This window comes from Ochotona curzoniae, unplaced genomic scaffold, assembly GCF_017591425.1.
Source record: "Ochotona curzoniae isolate NIBS_2020 unplaced genomic scaffold, NIBS_Ocur_1.0 contig_883, whole genome shotgun sequence".
NCBI lineage: Eukaryota > Metazoa > Chordata > Mammalia > Lagomorpha > Ochotonidae > Ochotona > Ochotona curzoniae.
The window spans coordinates 43516305-43538412 of NW_024466599.1; the positions used below are offsets into that span (position 1 = coordinate 43516305).

Sequence of the window (22108 nt, forward strand, 5' to 3'; positions counted from 1 at the left end):
AACATACAACTTACACAGTCCTGACTTGCAATAGCTTTTGTTAATGATAATCCCTATTTGCAGTTCCCCCTACTGTGTGATTTGAATGTCTCATCATTATGTATTTAACACCTGTCAGCTAAATAATGATTCGCGTTGTATGTATATACACTTAGTAAAGCCAAGTAATACCATTTAGAATACCTGAGTAAAGCTATTTGGTGTATTTGGCAGACAAGCGTATTTGTTATAGAAGTTGCCACATTCCCTGTTTTAATAAGAGAAAATGAAGTGTTGGTATTTACTAGATTTTATAGTGTTACATGTTTATCTGAGGGTTGCTTTATTTGCCTCTGAGAAGTTGGTTGAAATTAACACTTAGTACCTTTGTATTTTAGATACTGAAACAAGAGTGGCCCAAGCATTGGCCAACTTTTATCAGTGACATTGTTGGAGCAAGTAGGACCAGTGAAAGTCTTTGTCAAAATAATATGGTGATTCTTAAGCTCCTGAGTGAAGAAGTATTTGATTTCTCCAGTGGACAGATAACTCAAGTGAAAGCTAAGCATTTAAAAGACAGGCAAGTAATTTTATTTTAAAATAATTGGTAATCTTCATAGAACTTTGGATGATTTTTTAATTACTTGTGATGTTTTTGGACAACTACTAAGTTTTTCAGGATTGGTTTACGTGATGACTTTATAGTTTATAGTCACAGCTTTTAAGGAAATCACTTAAACCACGTATCCTCTGAAGTTTCTGTTTTAGATTTATATATTTGGAGAGAGATGTCGGATTCATTGGCCAGTAGTGGGACAAGCTGAAGCCAGGCACTTCTTTTGGGTCTTCCACTTGGGTGCTAGGGATCCAGATATTTGGGGGCCGTCTTCTGCTGCATTTCCCAGGCCGTTAAGAAGCTGGGTTGAGGTAGAGTAACTGGGATACAAATTATTGACCATATAGGATACCAGTATTGAAAGCTACAAATTGATCAACTACTCTGCAACATTGGCTCCAATAGAACTCTTCCTTTGTATTTGTTTTGTCAGTTCTGCAATAGCGAATCCAATTGGAAAGCAGGAACTTTCTCTGGGTCTTCTACATGGGTGCAGGGTCCCATTGCATTGTGCCACCCTATTCTGTTTTCCCAGATATGGTGAAAAGTGGAGCAGCCAGGATGTGAACCAATGCCCTCATGATATTCTGGCTCCTGCAGTGGAGGATTTAGCCATGAAGCTGTTGTGCTGGGCCTAAGATTTTTTTTTTTTTTAAGGATTCATTTCTTTGAAAGGCAGTCACAGCAAGAGAGGTAGAGACATAGTGATGTTTCATCTAACTACTTTTTCAGTCCTCAGGTTGACTCAATGGCCAAGCCAGAGGCAGGAGCCTATAACTCTGGTTTTCCCTCATGGGTGCTGGGGATGCTAGCACTTACCCATGTTCGGATGCCCTTCTAAGTGCAGTACCAGGGAGCTGGATTGAAATTGGGGCAACCAGTACTCAACCAGTGCTGTCTGGAATGCCAGCATTGCAGGCTGGGGCCACCATGTCACAATCCTGTCTCTGGTGCATATAAATTGGTTTTGGGGCTTTTGTTTGTTTTGCTTTTTTAAAATAATTATTTGAAAGAATTCCAGGAAAAAATGCTTGATCTATTTGTCTACTCTCTAAGTTGCTCGAGTGCTCCAGACTGGGATAGTAAAGTGCTAGGAGCTTCTAGTTTCGCCTAGATCTTCCATATACATCCCAGGGGCCCAAGCACTTGTGCCATGTTTCTCTGCTTTTCCAGGTGCATTAGAAGGGAGCAGCCAGGACATGAACTGGTACATATGCTAATACTGTAGGTGATATTTTTAACTCACTGTGCCACCACGTTGGCCCCAGTGCTTATAGTTTTGGCAGCTTGTTTTTGATTAATAACCTTAAATATATTTAGATAGAAGCCAGTCCAGTCTTTCAATGACCAGATTGATTATCTTTAATCATTAGCAGATAAATAATTGATATTTTTATTTGTTGTCTAAATTAAATTCTTTTTTTGTTTTAAGCATGTGCAATGAGTTCTCACAGATATTTCAACTATGTCAGTTTGTGATGGTAAGTGCTCTTTTTATTTATTTACTTGTTTGTTTATATTTGAGACCCTAGAGCCAAGAGGCAGATAAAGGTTACTAGCTGCTGGATCAGTCCCTTTAGGCTTTCAGCAGCTGAGGTTCAGCCAAGGCTGAAACCAGGAATTCCAAATTCTATCTGGACCTTTTATTTTGTTGTCAGGAATCCAATTTTTTGGTCTCTACTGTTGCCTAACAGGATCTGCCTTATTTACGAAGGTGGTGTATGTGGCTGAAGCTACGAATTAAACCCATGCATTTCATTGTGGGTTACAAGAGTCTGCTATGCCAAATGCCTGCCCTTAATTTCATTTTGAAAAATGAATCACAGAAAAAATTATTTACAGATATGTTTCTGTTACAGGAAAATTCTCAAAATGCTCCACTTGTACATGCAACCTTAGAAACATTGCTCAGGTTTCTAAACTGGATTCCACTGGGATATATTTTTGAGACCAAGTTGATTAGCACATTAATTTATAAGGTAATATGAATACATGTAAGTTGTATTTATCACTGCTTAGCTGTGTATTCTTTTTAGTTATAGAGTTCTTTCTCCATAATCAATGCAGATTCTGAGGTAAGGATGAACAATAAGATCTTACTATGATTATTGCTTGTCATTTTTCAAATTGAGTCAGAATTTTGTGATTTTATTACCTGTATCTGTAATTTCATGAATCTAGTTTATTAAATTTTTAAAACTTTTGTTTTGAAATGGCAGAGGGTTGTAGAGATAGATAACCCTGTCGAAATAGAGATACCCTTTCAGCTGCCTGTTCATTCCCCAGTGGCCACTTTGGCTGGAGGTGGGCCTGATGTAAGTGTTCAGGCCCCATTCCTGTGGCTTCTGACATAGCTGGATCAGAATGGGGCAGTCAATGCTTGTGCCATAGCAGGAAGCTAACCTGCTATGTCATGGTGCCAGCAATTCCCACAAGGGCCCAGAATGCAAAACCTTTCCATGTGGTAATAGGAACCTAGTTCCAGGAATTGCCACTTCCTAGTGAAGCTGGAATCTAAGGAAGTGATAAAATCCTGACACCCTAATAAGGAATGTAACTTCTCAGTCATTTGGCCAATCATCTACTTACTCTCAGTAAAATGCTTGAGAACAGGGGGTGTTTAACATGTAACAGTTACTTGCTTTCTATAAATCTGCATAAGGAGAATTATTACATCAGCAAGTACATTTTTATTTTTCTTTTAGTATTTATATAAAAGGACAGAGATTTCTTCTGTCCCGTTGGATCATTCCATAAATGGCTCTAACAGGCAAGGACTGGGCCAGGGCAAAGCCAGCAGCTTAGAACTCCATCCCTGTCTTTTAACATGGTGACAAGGGCCCATATACTGTGACCACCATTTATTATTTTATTGTATGCAAAAACAAAGATCTAGGATTATAAACAGAGGAACTTTTAACAGATACTTGTTGCCTGAATCTATCCTTTTTGTGTTAATTCTGCAAATCCTTCCAACACAATACCTTAAATTTTTTTTTTAAGTGGTGATGTTACTGCTCAATTTAAGTGTTTTTCCTTACCTTAAAAACTATTTGAAAGCAGAGATAGGGAGATCAAGGGAGAAAGAAAAATCTTTAGTCAATGGGTTTATTCCCCAGATCAGCACAGTAGTCGTGGGAGGGCACCAGGCAGCTAGGAACTTCATTCAGTTAAAGTCTTTGAGTGTAAGATCCCAACTCATTCACCTATACCCTTCCAAGCACATCAGCGGAGAGATGGCTCTCAAGTCAATAGCCAAGACTGCCATATAAGACCCTGGTGATGACTCAGTCCATTATGCTATAAAAGTGGCCCCCTGGATTTCGGTCAATTTCATGTCCTGTGTACGTGAAAGTGGAACGTAATGTGTTAAAGCTTTTAGTAATTACCAAACTGCCATTCTCTGACTGCTGCCTACACCACTTGTGTGCCTTCTCAGCAGGAGAATATAAGACACTTTCTGTGCATTCATTTTAATGCTAACCATATAGAGAGGGCCAATATAGATTTGCAAAATAAGCATTTTTTACTTACCTGTTTGACCCATGACTCTCTGATTGTTAAATGCTCGAAAAAATGTTAATCTTCAGTAACATGTGCTTTGTGCTATTTTTTTTTCTTTTTCAAAAAATAGTTCCTTAATGTTCCAATGTTTCGAAATGTCTCTCTGAAGTGCCTCACTGAGATTGCTGGTGTGAGTGTAAGCCAGTATGAGGAACAATTTGTAACACTATTTACACTGACAATGATGCAGCTAAAACAGGTAATGATGTGCAGTTTTACTGCCTTAGAAAACATTGGATTCATTTTCTTATATCTCTGTGTTTGGGATAGATTATATTGAGATACTACATTTGTTTTATGAAAATTAGTGGTAAGCTAGACTTTTGTGTGTGTGGGAAGTAAAATGAAGGTTTTAGGACAGTCATAATAACAATGCATTTCTATAGAATTTGTAGGCTTGAATTTACTGTGAAAATCTTGCATGTCAAAAGAATATTTTTCTAACTGTGGCTTAATTAGGTACCTTTGAAGCGATCCAGAATGTTAATCATAAATGCTAATTTATTCAGTGCTTGTGATTTGAGTGAAGGAATTGCATATTTTCATTTTCACTGTCACTATAAGGAGGGAAAAGTCTGATAGGTAGTTTATTTGCAACATTTTTGTTTGGAGAAAAATGAAACCTAGGTCACAGGGAAACAGGCATATAGTAGAGTTTTTTGGTTATTGTATAAAATGCAAACTAATATTCCATCTTTTAAATTTACAGATGCTTCCTTTAAATACCAATATTCGATTAGCATACTCGAATGGAAAAGATGATGAACAGAATTTTATTCAAAACCTCAGTTTGTTTCTCTGCACCTTTCTTAAGGAACATGGTCAACTTATAGAAAAAAGATTAAATCTCAGGGAAACACTCATGGAGGTAGGCCTTCTGGAGTATTTGTCTCCTGAAAATGTTTCCAGTTTAAAAACAGTTCAAAATATGTGCTTTTTAAATTTAATTTGCACTTTTTTATCTTTAATGATTTCCTGTTTTTCTGTGCGTTATGAATGCGTAATGTCAATTCTCAAATATAGCTGACATTCTGAGTCTCTAGTTTTTGTTATCTACAAAGCTGTAGCTAAAAGTTTTAACAAAAAATTAAATTCCTAAACAGTAATTCCACATGTAACTTCCAAGGTAAAATGTCCAAAAATATTTTGTAAATAATGGAGATAATTCATATAGCTTAGATGTGTCCATGTAGAAGTATGTAGTTGTAGCATTTTGTTCAGCTATTAATTTCTATTTAAAAGCGTTTTCATCCACCTTTTTAAAGGAGGCTATGAACACATGAAACCAGTTGTAACCTCCCTTGTTTCTCTTAGTCACTGTAAACCATTCACTTGGTTTTTGCCAGTGGACTACCTGTTCTGCTTATTTAGTATTTTGAACAAATCAGTGACATTTGTGAATGACTACTGTCGGTACAGTGTTTTCAAAATGTCTCAATCTTAGATGATTAGAATTCATTAGATGATTATTAGAATCATTAGCTGGTTCTTAGATTATTACAGTTCATATGAGCATAACATTCTGTATCTTTGTGGACATTTCCATTGTTTTATACTTTACTATCACCAAAGGCATTTTATAAACAGTATGTGTTTTCAAGAGGTTTGTGAAGTATGATGGCACGTGGCAGAAGAGGTACCATTCATTTAGAGTTCAATAAACTGAGTAATGTGATACATGATGTGAACCATGAGTTTCCAGTGAAACTCATTTAAGGCTGGCTGATAAATGAGACTTGTGTTAACGTTTTGATGTTAATGTATAGGCCCTGCATTACATGTTGTTGGTATCAGAAGTAGAAGAAACAGAAATCTTTAAGATATGTCTGGAATATTGGAATCACTTGGCAGCTGAACTCTATCGAGAGAGCCCATTCTCTACATCTGCTTCTCCATTGCTATCAGGAAGTCAACATTTTGATGTTCCTCCAAGGAGACAGTTATATCTGCCTGTATTATCTAAGGTAAGTGCTCTTCTTGATGCTTACCCTAGATTTCTAATTTTAAGAGCTAAATGCAGATACTTAATGCAACCCTTGGCTAATTTGTCTAAATTAGTAATTATGCAAAAGGTTCCAAAAATTTGTGCATGAAGGATGAAAAGTAAAACCTCAAAAAAGTTTTTTCCAGCATCAGCATTTTTGTTAGACATGCACATTCATTGACCTTTTACTGTTTTGTTGAATCTGAATCTAGGAGAGAAACTGTTGGGATTTTTCTTGTTCTGTTTGACATTAAAATATGTTCAAACAATACCATTAGGTACTTTGTAACTCGTGTAGCGATCTGTTAGTTTGTTGTTTACTAGTCTTGTTTCCACACTGTATTTGTACATTTACTATGCTAACAGCATGCAGCTAACATCTTTTTTGATTGATTTCTTATTGCGTAGGTTCGTTTATTGATGGTCAGTCGCATGGCAAAACCAGAGGAAGTATTGGTAGTAGAAAATGATCAGGGAGAAGTTGTGAGAGAATTCATGAAGGATACAGATTCCATAAATTTGTATAAGAATATGAGAGAAACATTAGGTAAGTTAGTGAGCCTGTTTATTAGGTGGATATAAAAAGTCTGCTCATTGTGTTTTGTAATTGAGACATACAAGATTTTTTTCCTTGCAGTTTATCTTACTCATCTGGATTATGTAGATACAGAAAGAATAATGACTGAAAAGCTTCACAATCAAGTGAACGGGACAGAGTGGTCATGGAAAAATTTAAATACATTGTGTTGGGCAATAGGCTCCATTAGTGGAGCAATGCATGAAGAGGATGAAAAACGATTTCTTGTTACTGTTATAAAGGTAAGCAAGGAATATGTACTGGAATCATTAGGTAACTATATTAGATAAATGACTTAAACCTGTCACATTTTACCATTTTACAGGACCTATTAGGATTATGTGAACAGAAAAGAGGGAAAGACAATAAAGCTATTATTGCATCAAATATCATGTACATAGTAGGTCAATATCCAAGGTTTTTGAGAGCTCACTGGAAATTTTTGAAGACTGTCGTTAACAAACTGTTTGAGTTCATGCATGGTAAGTCTCTTTAATATGCTTGAAATATTTTTTTTATTATTTTTAATTGAGTAATATAAATGCATCTTTTTTTCTTGTTAGAGACCCATGATGGAGTTCAAGACATGGCTTGTGATACTTTCATTAAAATTGCTCAAAAATGCCGCAGGCATTTCGTTCAGGTCCAGGTTGGAGAAGTAATGCCATTTATTGATGAAATTTTGAATAACATTAATACTATAATTTGTGATCTTCAACCTCAACAGGTATGAAAAATAGTAGGGATATTGTAGAAAGTGACCGTAGCTTGAATAAAATATTTATTTTGTAAGATTTATTTGTTTTTCTGGAAAGACATTTTTTCAGAGAGAAAGATCTGCCTGCTGATTCACTCCGAAGTGACCACAGTGGCCAGAACTGAGCTGATCCAAAGCCAGGAGCCTCTTATGGGTCTTCCACATGGGTGCTTGTTCCCATGGCTTTCAGCTATTCTCTGCTGCCTTGCTGGCCACAAGCAGGGAGCCAGATGGGTAGTAAAACAGACGGGATACAAACCAGTGCCCATATAGGATCTCGCGAGCTAGGATTGAGGTGCTAGGTTATCGTGCGGAGCCCATAAGATCATAATAGAAATACATTTATTTCAAATAATTGACTTTCATAGGAAACAAATTTTGCAATTGGTTATAACTAGAATCAATACATTTTTAAATTTTCTTTGTAAGGTGTATAAACTAAGGGCTTTCGACTTTTTAAATAGGTTCATACTTTTTATGAAGCTGTGGGCTATATGATTGGTGCACAAACAGACCAGACAGTTCAAGAACATCTGATTGAAAAATATATGCTGCTCCCTAATCAAGTGTGGGATAGTATAATCCAACAAGCAACCAAAGTAAGTTTGACATTGTTACTTATTTGAGTTCTAATAGAGTTAAGACTATTTGCAATAATGTTCAGGCTTTTGAAATGCACTGCATATTCATATCCCTGGTATATAACCAGTTTTAGAAAAGATTTCTTTTTATCTGAAAAGTAGGTTTTACACAGACAGAGAGGTCTTCCATCCAATTCCCAAATGGTTGGACTGTCCAAAGCTGAAATGATCTGAAACCAGGAGGCATTAGCATCATCTGGATCTCATATGTGGGTGTGGGGTCCTAACAATGTTGGCAGTCTTCTACTTTATGAGGACATAAGCAGAAAAATAGACCAGAAGTAATAGTAGCTGGAACTTCCCATATAGGGATCCTCCACCAGAGAGTGGAGGATTAGAGTGTACTGGCCCCATAATTTTTTTTTTTAAATTGATACTTACTGGAAAGCAGAGACAGGCATACAGGCAGAAAAATTCCATCTGTGATTCACTCTGCAGCTTTGAAGACTTGGTTGACCAGGTGCAGTAGAGACAGGACCTCGGTCTTCCTCCTATGGCAGGCAACGAAGTGTGTAATGAGTGAATGAGCCAGGACTCAAGCCTGTTATTCCGTTACAAGATGCATGCAACCCATAGCAGAGTGTAATGCTCAACATTCCTTCTAAGTATTTTTAACTTTTTATATGAAAATGGCAGGGGACTGGCATTGTGGTTGAACAGACCAGTCTTCTGCCTTTGAACAGTAGAATGCCAAATGGGCGTCAGTTCGTGTTCTGGCTGCTACACTTTTGCAGCAGGTGAAAGTTCAAGTCCTTGACCCAGTACCTTTTCCTTTTCTCTAAATTAGCATTTCTTATAAAAATAAGTCTTTAAAAAAAAAAACAGGTGTTTTACTCTGTTCTTTGGTTTGATGTAGTAATAAATCTTTGCAAGTTTTTCCTTGTAGGACTGCAAGGTTTTGAGTCAGAATGCTATTTGTTGGGTTTCAGTTGAGGAATCATACCCATTATTGTAATGTGATGCTATTTGCTTTTTTCTTTGCAGAATGTGGATATATTGAAAGATCCTGAAACAGTCAAACAGCTTGGTAGCATATTGAAAACAAATGTGAGAGCTTGTAAAGCTGTTGGACACCCTTTTGTAATACAACTTGGAAGAATTTACTTAGATATGCTTAATGTATACAAGTGCCTCAGTGAAAATATTTCTGCAGCAATTCAGGCTAATGGTGGGTAATTTTGAATTCTTACAAGGTGCTGTTAATGTACAAACTTATTTTCGTTTTAAAGATTTATTTTTATTATTTTTTCATTGGAAAGGCAGATATACAGAGAGAGGAGAGACAGAGAGGAAGATCTTCCGTCCAATGATTCACTCCCCAAGTGAGCGCAACGGCTGATACTATGCCGATCCAAAGCCAGGAGCCTCTTCCGGGTCTCCCACGCGGGTGCAGGTTCCCAAAGCTTTGGGCTGTCCTCGACTGCTTTCCCAGGCCACAGGCAGGGAGCTGGAAGGGAAGCGGGGCTGCCGGGATTAGAAGCGGCGCCCATATGGGATCCTGGGCTTGCAAGGCGAGAACCTTTAACCACTTGCGCCACCGCGCCGGGCCCGCAAACTTATTTTCTTACAGTGCTTTAGTTTCTGCAGTAAGTCTCAGAGTTTTGATTCAATTTTCTCACGTACTAGATGACTTTTAGGTTTTGAAATAGACATAGCCGGGCCCGGCGCGGTGGCGCAAGTGGTTAAGGTCCCTCGCCTTGCACGCCCGGGATCCCATATGGGCGCCGGTTCTATCCCGGCGGCCCCTGCTTCCCTTCCAGCTCACTGCCTGTGGCCCAGGAAAGCAGTTGAGGATGGCCCAAAGCTTTGGGACCCTGCACCCGCGTGGGAGACCTGGAAGAGGCTCCTGGCTTTGGATCAGCATAGCAAAGGCCGTTGTGCTCACTTGGGGAGTGAATCATAGGCCGGAGGATCTTTCTCTCTGTCTCTCCTCTCTATATGTCCGCCTTTCCAATAAAAAAAATAATAAAAATAAATCTTAAAAAAAAAAAAGAAAAAAGAAATAGCTATAGCCTTGCTTTAAACATTTTATATCCTTGGCTTTAAATTCATGATAGTAAATGGTTTAAGTATCGCTGGGGATTTTATTTGGCTGATTTAGAGTTTATTTTCTTTATTATGTTTCAGGTGAAATGGTTACAAAGCAACCGTTGATTAGAAGTATGCGAACAGTAAAAAGAGAAACTTTGAAGTTGATATCTGGTTGGGTAAGCCGGTCCAATGATCCACAAATGGTAAGTGGGACATGTTATGTATTTGTTTTTAATATAGCACCTCATTCTCCGTAATGTGTTGTAATTGTGCATTTAGTCTAATTTGAAGGCAATGTAAGTAATTGTTCCATAATTATTTTTATAGCTACTAAGCTAAGAACAAAATCAGCTCTTTAATATTTCTTTGGATCTTTTTAAGATTTATTTTTATGGGAATATAAGATACACAGAGGTCTGCATGTTGATTAACTTGCAAAGTGGCTATAATGGCTGGAGTAGAGCCAATCCATAGCCTGGAGTTTGTGTCTCCCACATGGGTGCAGGATCCCAAGGCTTTGGACCATCTTCGACTGCTGTCCCAGAGACAGGCAGGTCAGGGAGCTTGATGGGAAGCAGGGCTGCTAGGACGTGAACAGGTGAGCTTCTGTGGTCCTGGAGGATACGAGGCAAGGACTTAGGCCACTAGACTACCATACCGGGCCAGAATACATTAGCTAATCTTAGGAAAAACAAAATTTTATATTTTTTCATTTTTAATGTTTATTTGATAAGCAGAACACGGGAGAGAATGATTTTCTGTTTTTTGTTTGTTTGTTTGTTTTTGTTTTCCCAAAACTCGTAAGTCCACAAAGCATTTGTGACTGTGCTAAGTTGACCTGGTAGTCTGTCTCTGGGTGAGCACTGAAGGAAACTAATAAATATCTTGAACGAGGCATTTCAGTAAGGATGTGGGTTCTTGAAGCTACATTACTAACCTGAAATTTTTATCCATATTGGGGCCTCTGTGTTGATACTGCAGACTAATCCTCTGCCTGGGTTGCTGGAATCCCATATTGGTGCTGGTTTGTGTCCTGGCTGATGCAGCTCCCTCTTATAACCTGAGAAAACTTTGGATTATGGCTGAAATCCACGGGACTCTGTATCCAGTTGAGATCTAGGAGCTCCTTGGTTTGGAGTGACCCAGCTCTGCCATTGCAGCCATTTGGAGAGTGAAGTAGCTTATGAAAGATCTTTATTCTCTCTTCTCTGTGTAGTCTGCTTTTCCAATAAAACTAAATAGCTTTCCTTGTTTCTTTAAGACTTCATTTTTTTTTTTTTTTTTTGGAAAGGCAGATTTATATAGAGGAGAAAGAGGTCTTTCATCTGCTGGTTCACTCCCAAAATGGCTTTCCTAGACCATAAGCACAGAACTTTATGGGAGATGTAGTCTTGGGACATAAACCAACGTGCGTGTGGGATGCTGGAGCTTGCTCATGAGGCATTAGCTATTTAAGTCTTTTGACTAGTCCCCAAAATAAGTGTATCTTTAAATTTTTTTTTATTTATATTGAAATAAAAAGACCTTTTATTCACTGTTTTTAATGTAGAAACAAAAGGAATGAAACTCATTGTCAGCAGGAATACAATTATTTCTGTTATCTTACGTTACAGGTAAATTTGAATTAGATACCTGAATAACTTGTCGCATTCCAGCTTCCCAAGTTGGGTCTTAATTCTTAGACTGAACATGTACCCTAAACTTTTGATATTGCTTCTTGATTAGGAAATGTTTTTTAGGGGGCCCAGTGCTATGGCATAGCAGGTAAAGTCCTCACTTGCATGTACCAGGATCCCATGTGGGTGCTAGTTCTAGTCCTGGCAGCCCCACTTCCCATCCAGCTCCCTGCTGGTGGCCCGGGAAAGCAATCAAGGACGGCCCAAAGCCTTGGGACCCTGCACCCGCATGGGGGACCTGGAGGAGGCTCTTGGCTTTGAATCAGTTTAGCTTGGGCTATTGTGGCTGCTTGGGAAGTGAAGCATCAGACAGAAAATCTTCCTCTCTGTTTCTCTTTGTATATCTTTCTTACTTTCCAATTAAAAAACTAAAATCTTTCAAAAATCAAAATAGGATGATTTGAAGGAATTTTCAAATTTTGAATCCATGGTGGGTTGCCCAAATATTAATGAAACCTAAGGAAAACATAAGGAGGCAAGTAAGTCTGTTGATATTTTAGTGACTGAATTCAAAGATTTATGTTAAAAACCAGTGTGTTTTGTAGGGAATGTCAGTGTTACTAGTTGAAATGAGAGTTAGTTCTACTTTTGGGGACACTAAGTAGCTAGTGTCTTTGTTTCTCATTGTTGAGCACTCCTTTAGCAAGATGGAGATTATATTCATATATCTTAATAAAGGTGTTTTGCTTGTTAAACCGTTCATGTACCACTCGAGAGTTAAGGAGTGTAAACTTGGTCATTCACATCTCAGAATGGCCAAACCAGGAGCTTCATCCTGGTCTCTTATGTGAGCCCAAATGCTTGGGTTACCTCCTGCTTTTGCAGCTGTAGATGGCGACGGCTAGATCACAAACCAAGCAGCCAGGATGGTGCTCTGATATGATATATTGTCATTGCAGGCAATGGCTTGAGCTTATGTGCCGGAATAGTGGCCCATTCACGCTTATTCTCAAGATTTGTTTAGTTGAAAGAAGAAATTACAGAGAGGGAGAGAAGGGGAAGTATCAGCTGAGAGGTCAGGTGTCTGCTAACATTCCACAAATGGCTGCAGTGGCTGATCCTGAGCTGTCTTTTACAACTTGGGGCCTTTCACATGGTTCGGGGCCCAAAGACTTGGGCCATCCTCTGTTGCCTTCCCAGTCACATGAGCAGGAGTTGGATGAGAAGTTGAGAAGCCAGGACTCCAGTTGCTGCCTATAATGTTGCCAGCATTACTACTACACCATTCAGCCCTATTCCAATTTTTATAGATAGTTAGAATTATAAGAATAACTTGGTGTTAGTCAAGTAACCAGATTAAACCTTTTTCTCGCCCAATAGGTAGCTGAAAATTTTGTCCCTCCTTTGTTGGATGCAGTTCTGATTGATTATCAAAGGAATGTCCCAGCTGCTAGAGAACCAGAAGTACTTAGTACAATGGCTATTATTGTCAACAAGTTAGGGGGACATATAACAGCTGAAATACCTCAAATATTTGATGCTGTTTTTGAATGCACATTGAATATGATAAATAAGGTATGTAATATTAACTATTTTACAGTGAAAAGTACTACTGAATATTCTTAATTCTAAAGTTTCATTTTTTCTGAGATTTATAATCTTAATTCCCTAGAGTTGTATATTTCAGCTTCTACATCAGGAAAGGATTCATTATATTTTAACCATTTGCTACACAAACTTTTAAAGGGATGAATATAGAAGAGATTAACTGGAACATTGTAGTCTTTTTTTTTCTTTAAGGATTTAATTTTGTAATAAATTTAAGTAAATTGAAACAAAGTATTTTGATTTTCAGTTCTAAAACTGAAATATCTGATAAGAAAGTGAAAATAACAATCATGGTAAAAAGCTTGATGTATATACCAGTTTACATATTTGCATAATTTTTTCTAGTGATCACAAAGTTAAAACAGTCCCTTTTGATGCTTTTATTAGTAGGGTGGTTTTGAACTTGATAACTAAAGGGTGTAATGGGTGGTTACTTTATGAGATTCAGTATAATGTAAGAGAACAACAATGAACATAATGGATTCTTCTATTAAGGTTTGTTTATTTCTTCCCATTTCATATACCTAAGGTAATGAAATATTTTGTTTCCATTCCTTATTTTTAGGACTTTGAGGAATATCCTGAACATAGAACAAACTTTTTCTTACTACTTCAGGCTGTCAATTCTCATTGTTTCCCAGCATTCCTGGCTATTCCACCTGCACAGTTTAAGCTTGTTTTGGATTCCATTATTTGGGCTTTCAAACATACTATGAGGAATGTCGCAGATACAGGTAAATAAGTAGCAAATATTTTCCTTTTATTCATTTACCAGCTGCTGTTTTATATGGCCGCAGTAGCCAGCCAGGAGTGTCCAGATTTCGGTCTGGGCAACAAGGTTCTAGGCTGCTGACCTTTGACTTCTTCTAGACTCTGCAGGATGCTGCATCAGAATTGTTTGAACTAGCCACCAGATGAGAAGCTAGCTTAATTCACCATGCCACTATGGTTCCATTCCTTGCCATTTTTCAATAAAGGGTTTACATAGACACACTAAGTCTTAAAATAATTATTCTGTCCAATAAATGAATGATCTCTTTTTTTCCAACATCTCCAGATGACGTGAACTACCAACGCATTTATCACTTGATAGTTCTGTTCTTGGATCATTACATTCATCTTGTTTATTGAACTTTTATTTAATAATGGCTACAAAGTATAGTAGTCTTAATGGTGGTAAATACAGGGTTTTGGTATTATTTCTGTCAGCTGCTAGGTTCTTGGAAATTCTCATTTAGAGTGTTGAGTTGGATTGCAGCTATGTTAGCTATTGTTTTTCTCAATTTCTTTATCTATTTGAAAAGCAGAGTTACATGGTTCAGATGGGGTATAAGGTCTTCCATCTACTCGTTCACTTCCCCAGTGGTCACAGTGGCTAGAGCTGAAAGCTTCTGGGTATGTCGAATAGCTACAGGGACCTAAGCTCTTGGACCTTCCTCTGCTATGGCAGGCATATTGGCAAAAAACTGAGTCAGAGGCATTGCACCATATTCGATGTTGGCACTACCAGTGGTAGCTTTGCCTGCCACAACACTGTGTTATCCCCTTTAGCTAGTCCTTTTTTTTAATTTTTCTTGATGATTTATCTGTTTTTATTAGGCAGAAAATTTTCTACAACCCTGAGCATCTGTCATATTCTGGGTGGCTTTCATAAGCAAACGTGGCAGCCATTTGATACATCCTTAGCAAGCAGGGTGGTCCGGAATACACCTGTATGCATGTAACCCCTTTGACAGTACTTGTAGAGAATGAATGCCTTGTAAAGATTATTTAAGATCCACTTTAAATTTCCAGTGAACACTCTGTTCTTAATTTGTCTGGATACAGCAGTTTTGGCATCCCTGAATTGGTTGAGATGCTGTGAATTATCAATTGTGTTGTTGTGGAACAAATAGATTAACTTTTTCTTCAAAATTTGAAGTGGCTGGTGTCTGTACCTTGGTAGAGTGGTGCCACTGGCATCCTGCCTGGGCTTCGTTTCAAGTCCCTGATTGATGTTGCACTGTGATGTAGAAAAAACAGTCTTTTAGAAATTAGAATGGTCTGCTTCAGGCACCATCTCCAACACTGACTCATCCATTCTTTAAGTTATCCTGGCGCTGTGGTATGTTTCTGTCTAACTTGTGGACACAGACTTTCTAGACAATGCAAAAAATAAATCCTCTTTTGCAACCCAGAACTCATTATTCAATGTGAGTTTTGGTACATAAAAGAAGGAATATTATTATTTTTTAAGATTTATTTATTTTTATTGTAAAGACAGATATACAGAGATGAGTAGAGACAGAGAGGAAGATCTTCCATCCAATGGTTCACTCCCCAAGCGGCAGCAACGCCTGGAACTGAGCCAATCGAAGCCAGGATCCATGAGCTCTTCCGGGTCTTCCACCCGGGTGCAGGGTCTTGAGCCGTCCTTGACTGCTTTCCCAGGCCACCAGCAGGGAGCGGGATGGGAAGCAGGGCTGCCGGGATTAGAATTGGTGCCCCTATGGGATCTCGGCGCGTGCAGGACAAGGACTTTAACCACTATGCTATGGCGCCGGGCCCAGAGGAAGGAACATTATGACATAAGACAGTTATGACCGTGGTTTCTACATTGAGTAGTTAAAATGGAATAAAAGGATTCTAGTCTCGCACCAAATGATTTGAATTTAATGTTATTCATAGAAGATGTCAGGAATTGAGATTTGGGAAGATATTATGTTCACCTGCTTCATCAATGAAGATTACTTGAAGAAATTCAATTCCATAGCTTCTGGGTAGGAAATTCATTAATAAGTGTGTGCTAATGGGAAAATCATAATTCAGCATAGACTGTCTTGAAGCTAAAATTTCATATTAGCTTTATGGGAATAAAGGTGGCCTAGATGAGCAATAAATTACTATTTTTGGTAGCATACCTGTTAAGACCACTGTTTTGGGCCCAGTGCAGTAGTCTAACGGTTAACGTCCTCACCTTGTGTATGCCATGGTTCAATTTGGGTGCCGGTTCTAATCCCAGAGGCCCTACTTCCCATCCCACTCCTTGCTTGTGGCCTGGGAAAGCAGTTGAGGACGGCCCAAAGCCTTGGGACCCTGCACCTGTGTGGGGGGAGACCTGGAAGAAGCTCCTGGCTCCTTGCTTTGGATTGCCACAGCACCGGCCATTGCCAACAGTCACTTGGGGAGTGAATAAGTGGATGGAAGGTCTTTTTCGCTGTCTATCCTCCTCTGTACATCTGACTTCCCCACCCCTCCCCCACAAAAAAATCTTTAAACAAAAAAAAAGCCACTGATTTTTGACACCAGGATCCAGGCTGGGTTTCCATTTTGCCCTAACTGCTTCAATGGGTTTGGAAAAGTAAAATGGAGTGACCCATGTATGTCGCCCCTGTAACCTGAGTGGGTGACTAGGATGAGACTCCTGGCTTTGGCATCGCTCTACCCTGGCCATTTTGGCCAGAGCGACATTTGGGGAGAACCAGCAGGTGGAATATATCATATCCAACCACCTGAACCCCACAACTTTCACATAAACAAATACATTTTAAGAAAACAATAGGTACAGTAGCTCCAATCTCAGTCTCACCTTGTCCTTTTTCTGTAAAAAACGTTAGCTAACATAGACAAAATTAGCTACAAATTTACTTTTAAGAAAAAGTATATGAAAGTCAAAGATAACATATGTACTTCTCCATCTCTTGTCCCCCTTTGGTTAGTCCTTTTTTTCTTAATGATACATTTGCTTTGATTAGGCAGAAATTTATCTATAACCCTTAGCATCTATCATGTTCTGGGTGACTTTCATAAGCAAAGATGACAGCCATTTGATACATCCTTAGAAAGCAGGGTGATCCAGAATACAAATGTCCATAACAGCTAAAGCTGAGCCAGTCTGGTGTCACCGGCTCAGGGACGCGAGGCATCCTCCACTGTTTGGCCATAGAGAGCTGTATATGACATAGCAGCCAGGACAGGAAGCAGTGTCCACTGCTTGCAGGCAGAATGTTAGCGTGCAGTGCCGCTAAAATGGCCCCTTACATCCAGTTTTCTTTTTTTTAACTTTTTTCAACTTTTTTATGGAGAGAAGGAGAAGCGGAGAAAGATCTGTGTGCTGGTTCACTCCCTAAGCAGCCACAACGCCCCGAGCTAAGCTTCCTCCGGGTCTCCAACATGGTTGCAGGGTCCTAGGCCATAAGGAAGAAACTGGATGGGAAATGTTTAAAAGCTTTTCACATGGTAGATAGTTGGAATGTATTTTCTGGTATTTCCATCCCAGATTTATTTGGAAGAACAAAATAAAGATTGACAGGAGAGTGGGAGTGGGTTTTCCATCTACTGGTGAAGCTCGCAAATGACCACTGGAGCTAGGTGCTCTGTCCTGGTCAGCAAGTCAGTTGTTCTTGGGTTTTTCAGGCACTTAGGTCATCATTTCAAAGGGAGAACTGGGAATTTTGGCACTAAGATTATGGGAAAACAGCATTGCAAGTCACACTTAACTGTGCCACAATACTTGCCTTAGATGAAATCTTAAATCTTCTCTGCAGAAAAAGTTAATGCAGGCAAAAATTTCAGTTATTGATTTGCAAGCTGATTTCTTAGTTGCAATTCTTGCATAATCTTATCTCATTGTATTTGCATTGGGTTGTCAAGAAATGTGGTATTTGTTTGTCTTCAGTTTTAACAGAATTCTCCTTGTTCTGTTGGAACTCTGCCTGGGCTGTCTGAGCCGGGCGCGATAGCGTAGCGTTTTAAGGTCCTCGTCTTGAACGTGCAGGGATCCCATATGGACACTAGATCTAATCCCAGCGGCCCCACTTTCCATCCTGCTCTTTGCCTGTGGCCTGGGAAAGCAGTCGAGGACAGCCCAAGACTTTGGGACTCTCTACCTCCGTGGGAGACCCGGAGGAGGCTCCTGGCTTCAGATTGGTGCAGCACCAGCTGTTGCGGCCACTTGGGGAGTGAATCATTGCACGGAAGATCTTCCTCCCTGTCTATTCTCTCTGTAAATCCACCTTTCCAATAAAAAATAAATCTTAAAAAAAAAAAAGAAATTTACTTGTTTTTATTAAAATTCCGATAATACAGAGAGGAGAGACTGAGGAAGTTCTCCCATCTGCTGATTTACTCACCAAGTGGCCACATCAGCCAAGGCTGAGCTGATGTGAAGCCAGGAGCCAGGTGCTCGGATCCTCTTCTGGGTTTCATGCAGTGCAGGCTTCCGAGGCTTTTGATCATCCAGGAAGCTGGATGGGACGCAGAGCTGTCTGACTTAGAACTGGCGTGCATAAGGCGAGGACTTTTGTTGCTAAACTACTGCACTGGGCCCCTCAAATGAATATCTTAACTCATTAGATCCTGCTAAGACATGTTGTAACAGGTTGTCATGGTTTTTTTGGGGGGGGTTGTGTGTATGTGTGGTTTTTTGTTTTTGTTTTTGTTTGTTTGTTTTTTTTGTTTGCAACAAAACTCTAAAATTATTTTATGTCCTAAAAGCAGTTTAGTAAGTTTTTTTGAACCATGTCAGTCTGCAGAGTTGAACCTATGGCATGAGTGTCTTAAGTTGAAAGGTGGGGAAAGCATAATTACTCATGCTCACAAAAAGATTATTCCTTTTACTTTCCTGATTGTTTTTCCTCTGTGTCACTACAAGTATTCTGATGAGAATGAATATTGTGGTAACAGGCATTTTTATTTATGTTTAAGTAACGATTTTGTAAGAAAAATTTGTTGAATAGTTCTGCTTGAATTTGTGGAATGGATGTGAATTTTAGTAAAGCTTTTTAGAAATAGCCTTAAACTATCGTTTTACTTCTCTACTGATTCAAGGGCAAATTAAATGATTAGTTACCAGTCATAAGAAACAGGGAAAGAGGTTTTTAAACCGCTAGAGATATTTCATGGCTTGTATCTAACACATGCTGGTCATCTACATCTTTCAGGGTTACAAATTCTTTTTACACTTTTACAAAATGTTGCACAAGAAGAAGCAGCGGCTCAGAGTTTCTATCAAACTTACTTTTGTGACATACTTCAACATATCTTCTCTGTTGTGACAGACACCTCTCATACTGCTGGTAAGAGTTTCAAGAAATTAAAATGTTACTGTCGTGATATAAGCATTATATACCTTAAGAGTTATTAATAATTGCTTTCTTATCAACAGGTTTAACAATGCATGCATCAATTCTTGCATATATGTTTAATTTGGTTGAAGAAGGAAAAATAAGTACACCACTAAATCCTGGAAACCCAGTTAACAACCAGATGTTTATTCAGGAATATGTGGCTAATCTTCTTAAATCTGCATTCCCTCATTTACAAGAGTAAACAAGTTTTTCATATATTATTTTAAATTCTTAAAATTATCTTTTCAAAGTAAACTTTGCAGTACAAAGGTGATTGTTTAATCATTGTGTTTTTGCTCCTAGTGCTCAAGTGAAACTGTTTGTGACAGGACTTTTCAGCTTAAATCAAGATATCCCTGCTTTCAAGGAACATCTAAGGGATTTTCTAGTACAGATAAAGGTATGTATTTATTCTCTGTTACAGAAATGTTCAACTAGATAATATTAACGAATTGTCACATGGGCGAGTGAGTCATCTAATTTGTAATACAAAGTGAATAGGGAATCAAAAGATTCATACACTGGGCCACTACCACCTGTGATGCCAGCATCCCAAATGGTCACAGATGGTGTTTTAGTTTGTAGTAATGTGATTCAGGCCCCAGCGATCTTAACAGTGAGGTGGGAAATTAACGATGCGATGCTGATGAGAAGCCATGTCCTCCCTGGAATTATTATTTAAAAATAAGATAATTCCTTTATGTGAAAGAGAGGATTGATATCTTATTTGTTGGTAGATTCGTCTGAGTTTGGCAGGAGGTTTGTGTGAATGTCCCATATGGGTGCCTGAGCACAGGTACTCAACTGAATTCTGCTTTTCTTCTTCTTCTTTTTTTAAGATTTATTTATATTACAAAGTCAGATATACCACCACCTAGGTGGTGGCTTAGGCAGTTATGCTACAGTGTCAGCCGAAAGGCAGGTTAAAGTTTATTCAGTTGACATTTTGACTATCTTTCCACAGGAGTTTGCTGGTGAAGACACATCTGATCTGTTTTTGGAAGAAAGAGAAACAGCCTTAAGACAGGCTCAGGAAGAGAAGCATAAACTGCAGATGTCTGTCCCTGGCATCCTTAATCCACACGAAATTCCAGAAGAAATGTGTGATTAAAATCTGAAATCGTGCTGTTTTTCTTTATCTTTTTTTTCTTCCTTCTGCTGCAACTCTTGTTGGCAGTATAAAACAGCATCTGGATATTTGTTGACCAAAATGATGCCAATTTGTAAATTAAAATGTCACCTAGTGGCCCTTTTTCTTATGTGTTTTTTGTATAAGAAATTTTCTGTGAAATATCCTTCCATTGTTTAAGCTTTTGTTTTGGTCATCTTTAGTTTGCATGAAGTTCCAAATTAAGGCATTTTTAAAGATTTTACTTCATGCCCATTTTGTGGCTGGGTTGGGGGGAGGAGGCAAATATAGACAAATTCAGCTTGAGGATACACTTGTAAATTCTAATGCAAAATTATACAATTTTTCCTGTAAACAATACCAATTTTAATTAGGGATCATTTTCTTTCTAGCCTGTATTTCAGCCTAGGAGAAAAGTGAGTAAACAAATTGCGTTGTTAAAGGATTATAGTGCTGCGTTGTCTGAAGCTAGCACCTCTTGGACTGAATCGTTTGTCTAGACTACGTGTACTACAAGTCTGTATGGCAAGTCTGCAGCAAGATCATGTGCATATCATCCCATTGTAAAGCGACTTAAAAATATGGGAACACAGTTAGTTATTTTTACACAGTTCTTTTGTTTTTGTGTGTGTGTGCTGTCGCTTGTCGACAACAGCTTTTTGTTTTCCTCAATGAGGAGTGTTGCTCATTTGTGAGCCTTCATTAACTCGAAGTGAAATGGTTAAAAATATTTATCCTGTTAGAATAGCCTGCATCTTTTTAACAACTCATTAAAAAACAAACAAAACAAACTCTGGCTTTTGAGATGACTTATACTAATTTACATTGTTTACCAGGCTGTAGTGCTTTCAGAACACTACTTAAAACGTGAAATAAACTTGGTTTACATTTATTTTTTCTTTATTGGCTCAAAAATTATTCCTGTATTAATCAAAATGGTTGTGTTTAAGCATCCAGGTAACATTTTAAAATGACCCTTAATACCTGACCTAAAGTATTGAGTACTAAGGTAAGAGACTGTGGGTTTGTAAATGAATACTTCTGATAGTTTCTGTTTCCTAGAAACCTGATCCCTACTGTGACACTTTGACTCATTTTACCTTTATTTGGGATTAGGGCTTGTCTGACTCTTATCAAGGTCTATGTAATAATCAAACTACTTGTAAAATGGGAGCATGAGTATAAAAAACTGATGCAGATGAGTGACCTTTTTAGTTTATTACCTGCTATTTGCCAAAATTAGATTAGCTAGATAACTGATCTTCAGCAGGGTACTCTGATTATGCTTTTATAGGATACACATAACTGTTATGACATCCTGGCTCATTCTGCAAGTGACCACAATGGTCAGAGCCAAGCCTGTCCAAAGCAGGAGCTTCCTCACTTCTCCCAGTGGGCGGCAGGGTCCCTACCCCCCAGGCCATTCCCCACTTCCCTCCGAGGAGACAAATGGGAGCTGGTTTGATGTGGAGCATCTGGAACATGAACTGGGCCCATTA

At 38.6% G+C, this 22108-nt stretch overlaps 1 protein-coding gene and 1 non-coding gene across 3 annotated transcripts in view; both read left to right on the forward strand.

The window, feature by feature from the left end:
• XPO1 (exportin 1) overlaps positions 1-21501 on the forward strand; it is a 39318-nt gene extending 17817 nt beyond the window's left edge. Inside the window, exons 8-26 of one of the 2 annotated variants that reach the window (XM_040993390.1) lie at positions 378-559; positions 2028-2076; positions 2455-2574; positions 4230-4358; positions 4869-5027; positions 5926-6123; positions 6552-6690; positions 6781-6962; positions 7046-7202; positions 7284-7447; positions 7942-8076; positions 9103-9286; positions 10246-10352; positions 13146-13340; positions 13939-14107; positions 19295-19429; positions 19519-19678; positions 19784-19880; positions 20445-21501. In XM_040993390.1, the coding sequence (XP_040849324.1) occupies positions 378-559; positions 2028-2076; positions 2455-2574; positions 4230-4358; positions 4869-5027; positions 5926-6123; positions 6552-6690; positions 6781-6962; positions 7046-7202; positions 7284-7447; positions 7942-8076; positions 9103-9286; positions 10246-10352; positions 13146-13340; positions 13939-14107; positions 19295-19429; positions 19519-19678; positions 19784-19880; positions 20445-20591 (2808 nt within the window). In that variant the 3' untranslated portion in view covers positions 20592-21501. The remainder of the gene's footprint in view (positions 1-377; positions 560-2027; positions 2077-2454; positions 2575-4229; positions 4359-4868; positions 5028-5925; positions 6124-6551; positions 6691-6780; positions 6963-7045; positions 7203-7283; positions 7448-7941; positions 8077-9102; positions 9287-10245; positions 10353-13145; positions 13341-13938; positions 14108-19294; positions 19430-19518; positions 19679-19783; positions 19881-20444) is intronic. The other variant, XM_040993391.1, reaches the window with a different exon arrangement.
• Positions 15469-15596, forward strand: LOC121165490. The gene has a single exon (XR_005885271.1). It is a non-coding gene; the product is annotated as a small nucleolar RNA SNORA40 (small nucleolar RNA).
• Positions 21502-22108: the final 607 nt, after the last annotated feature.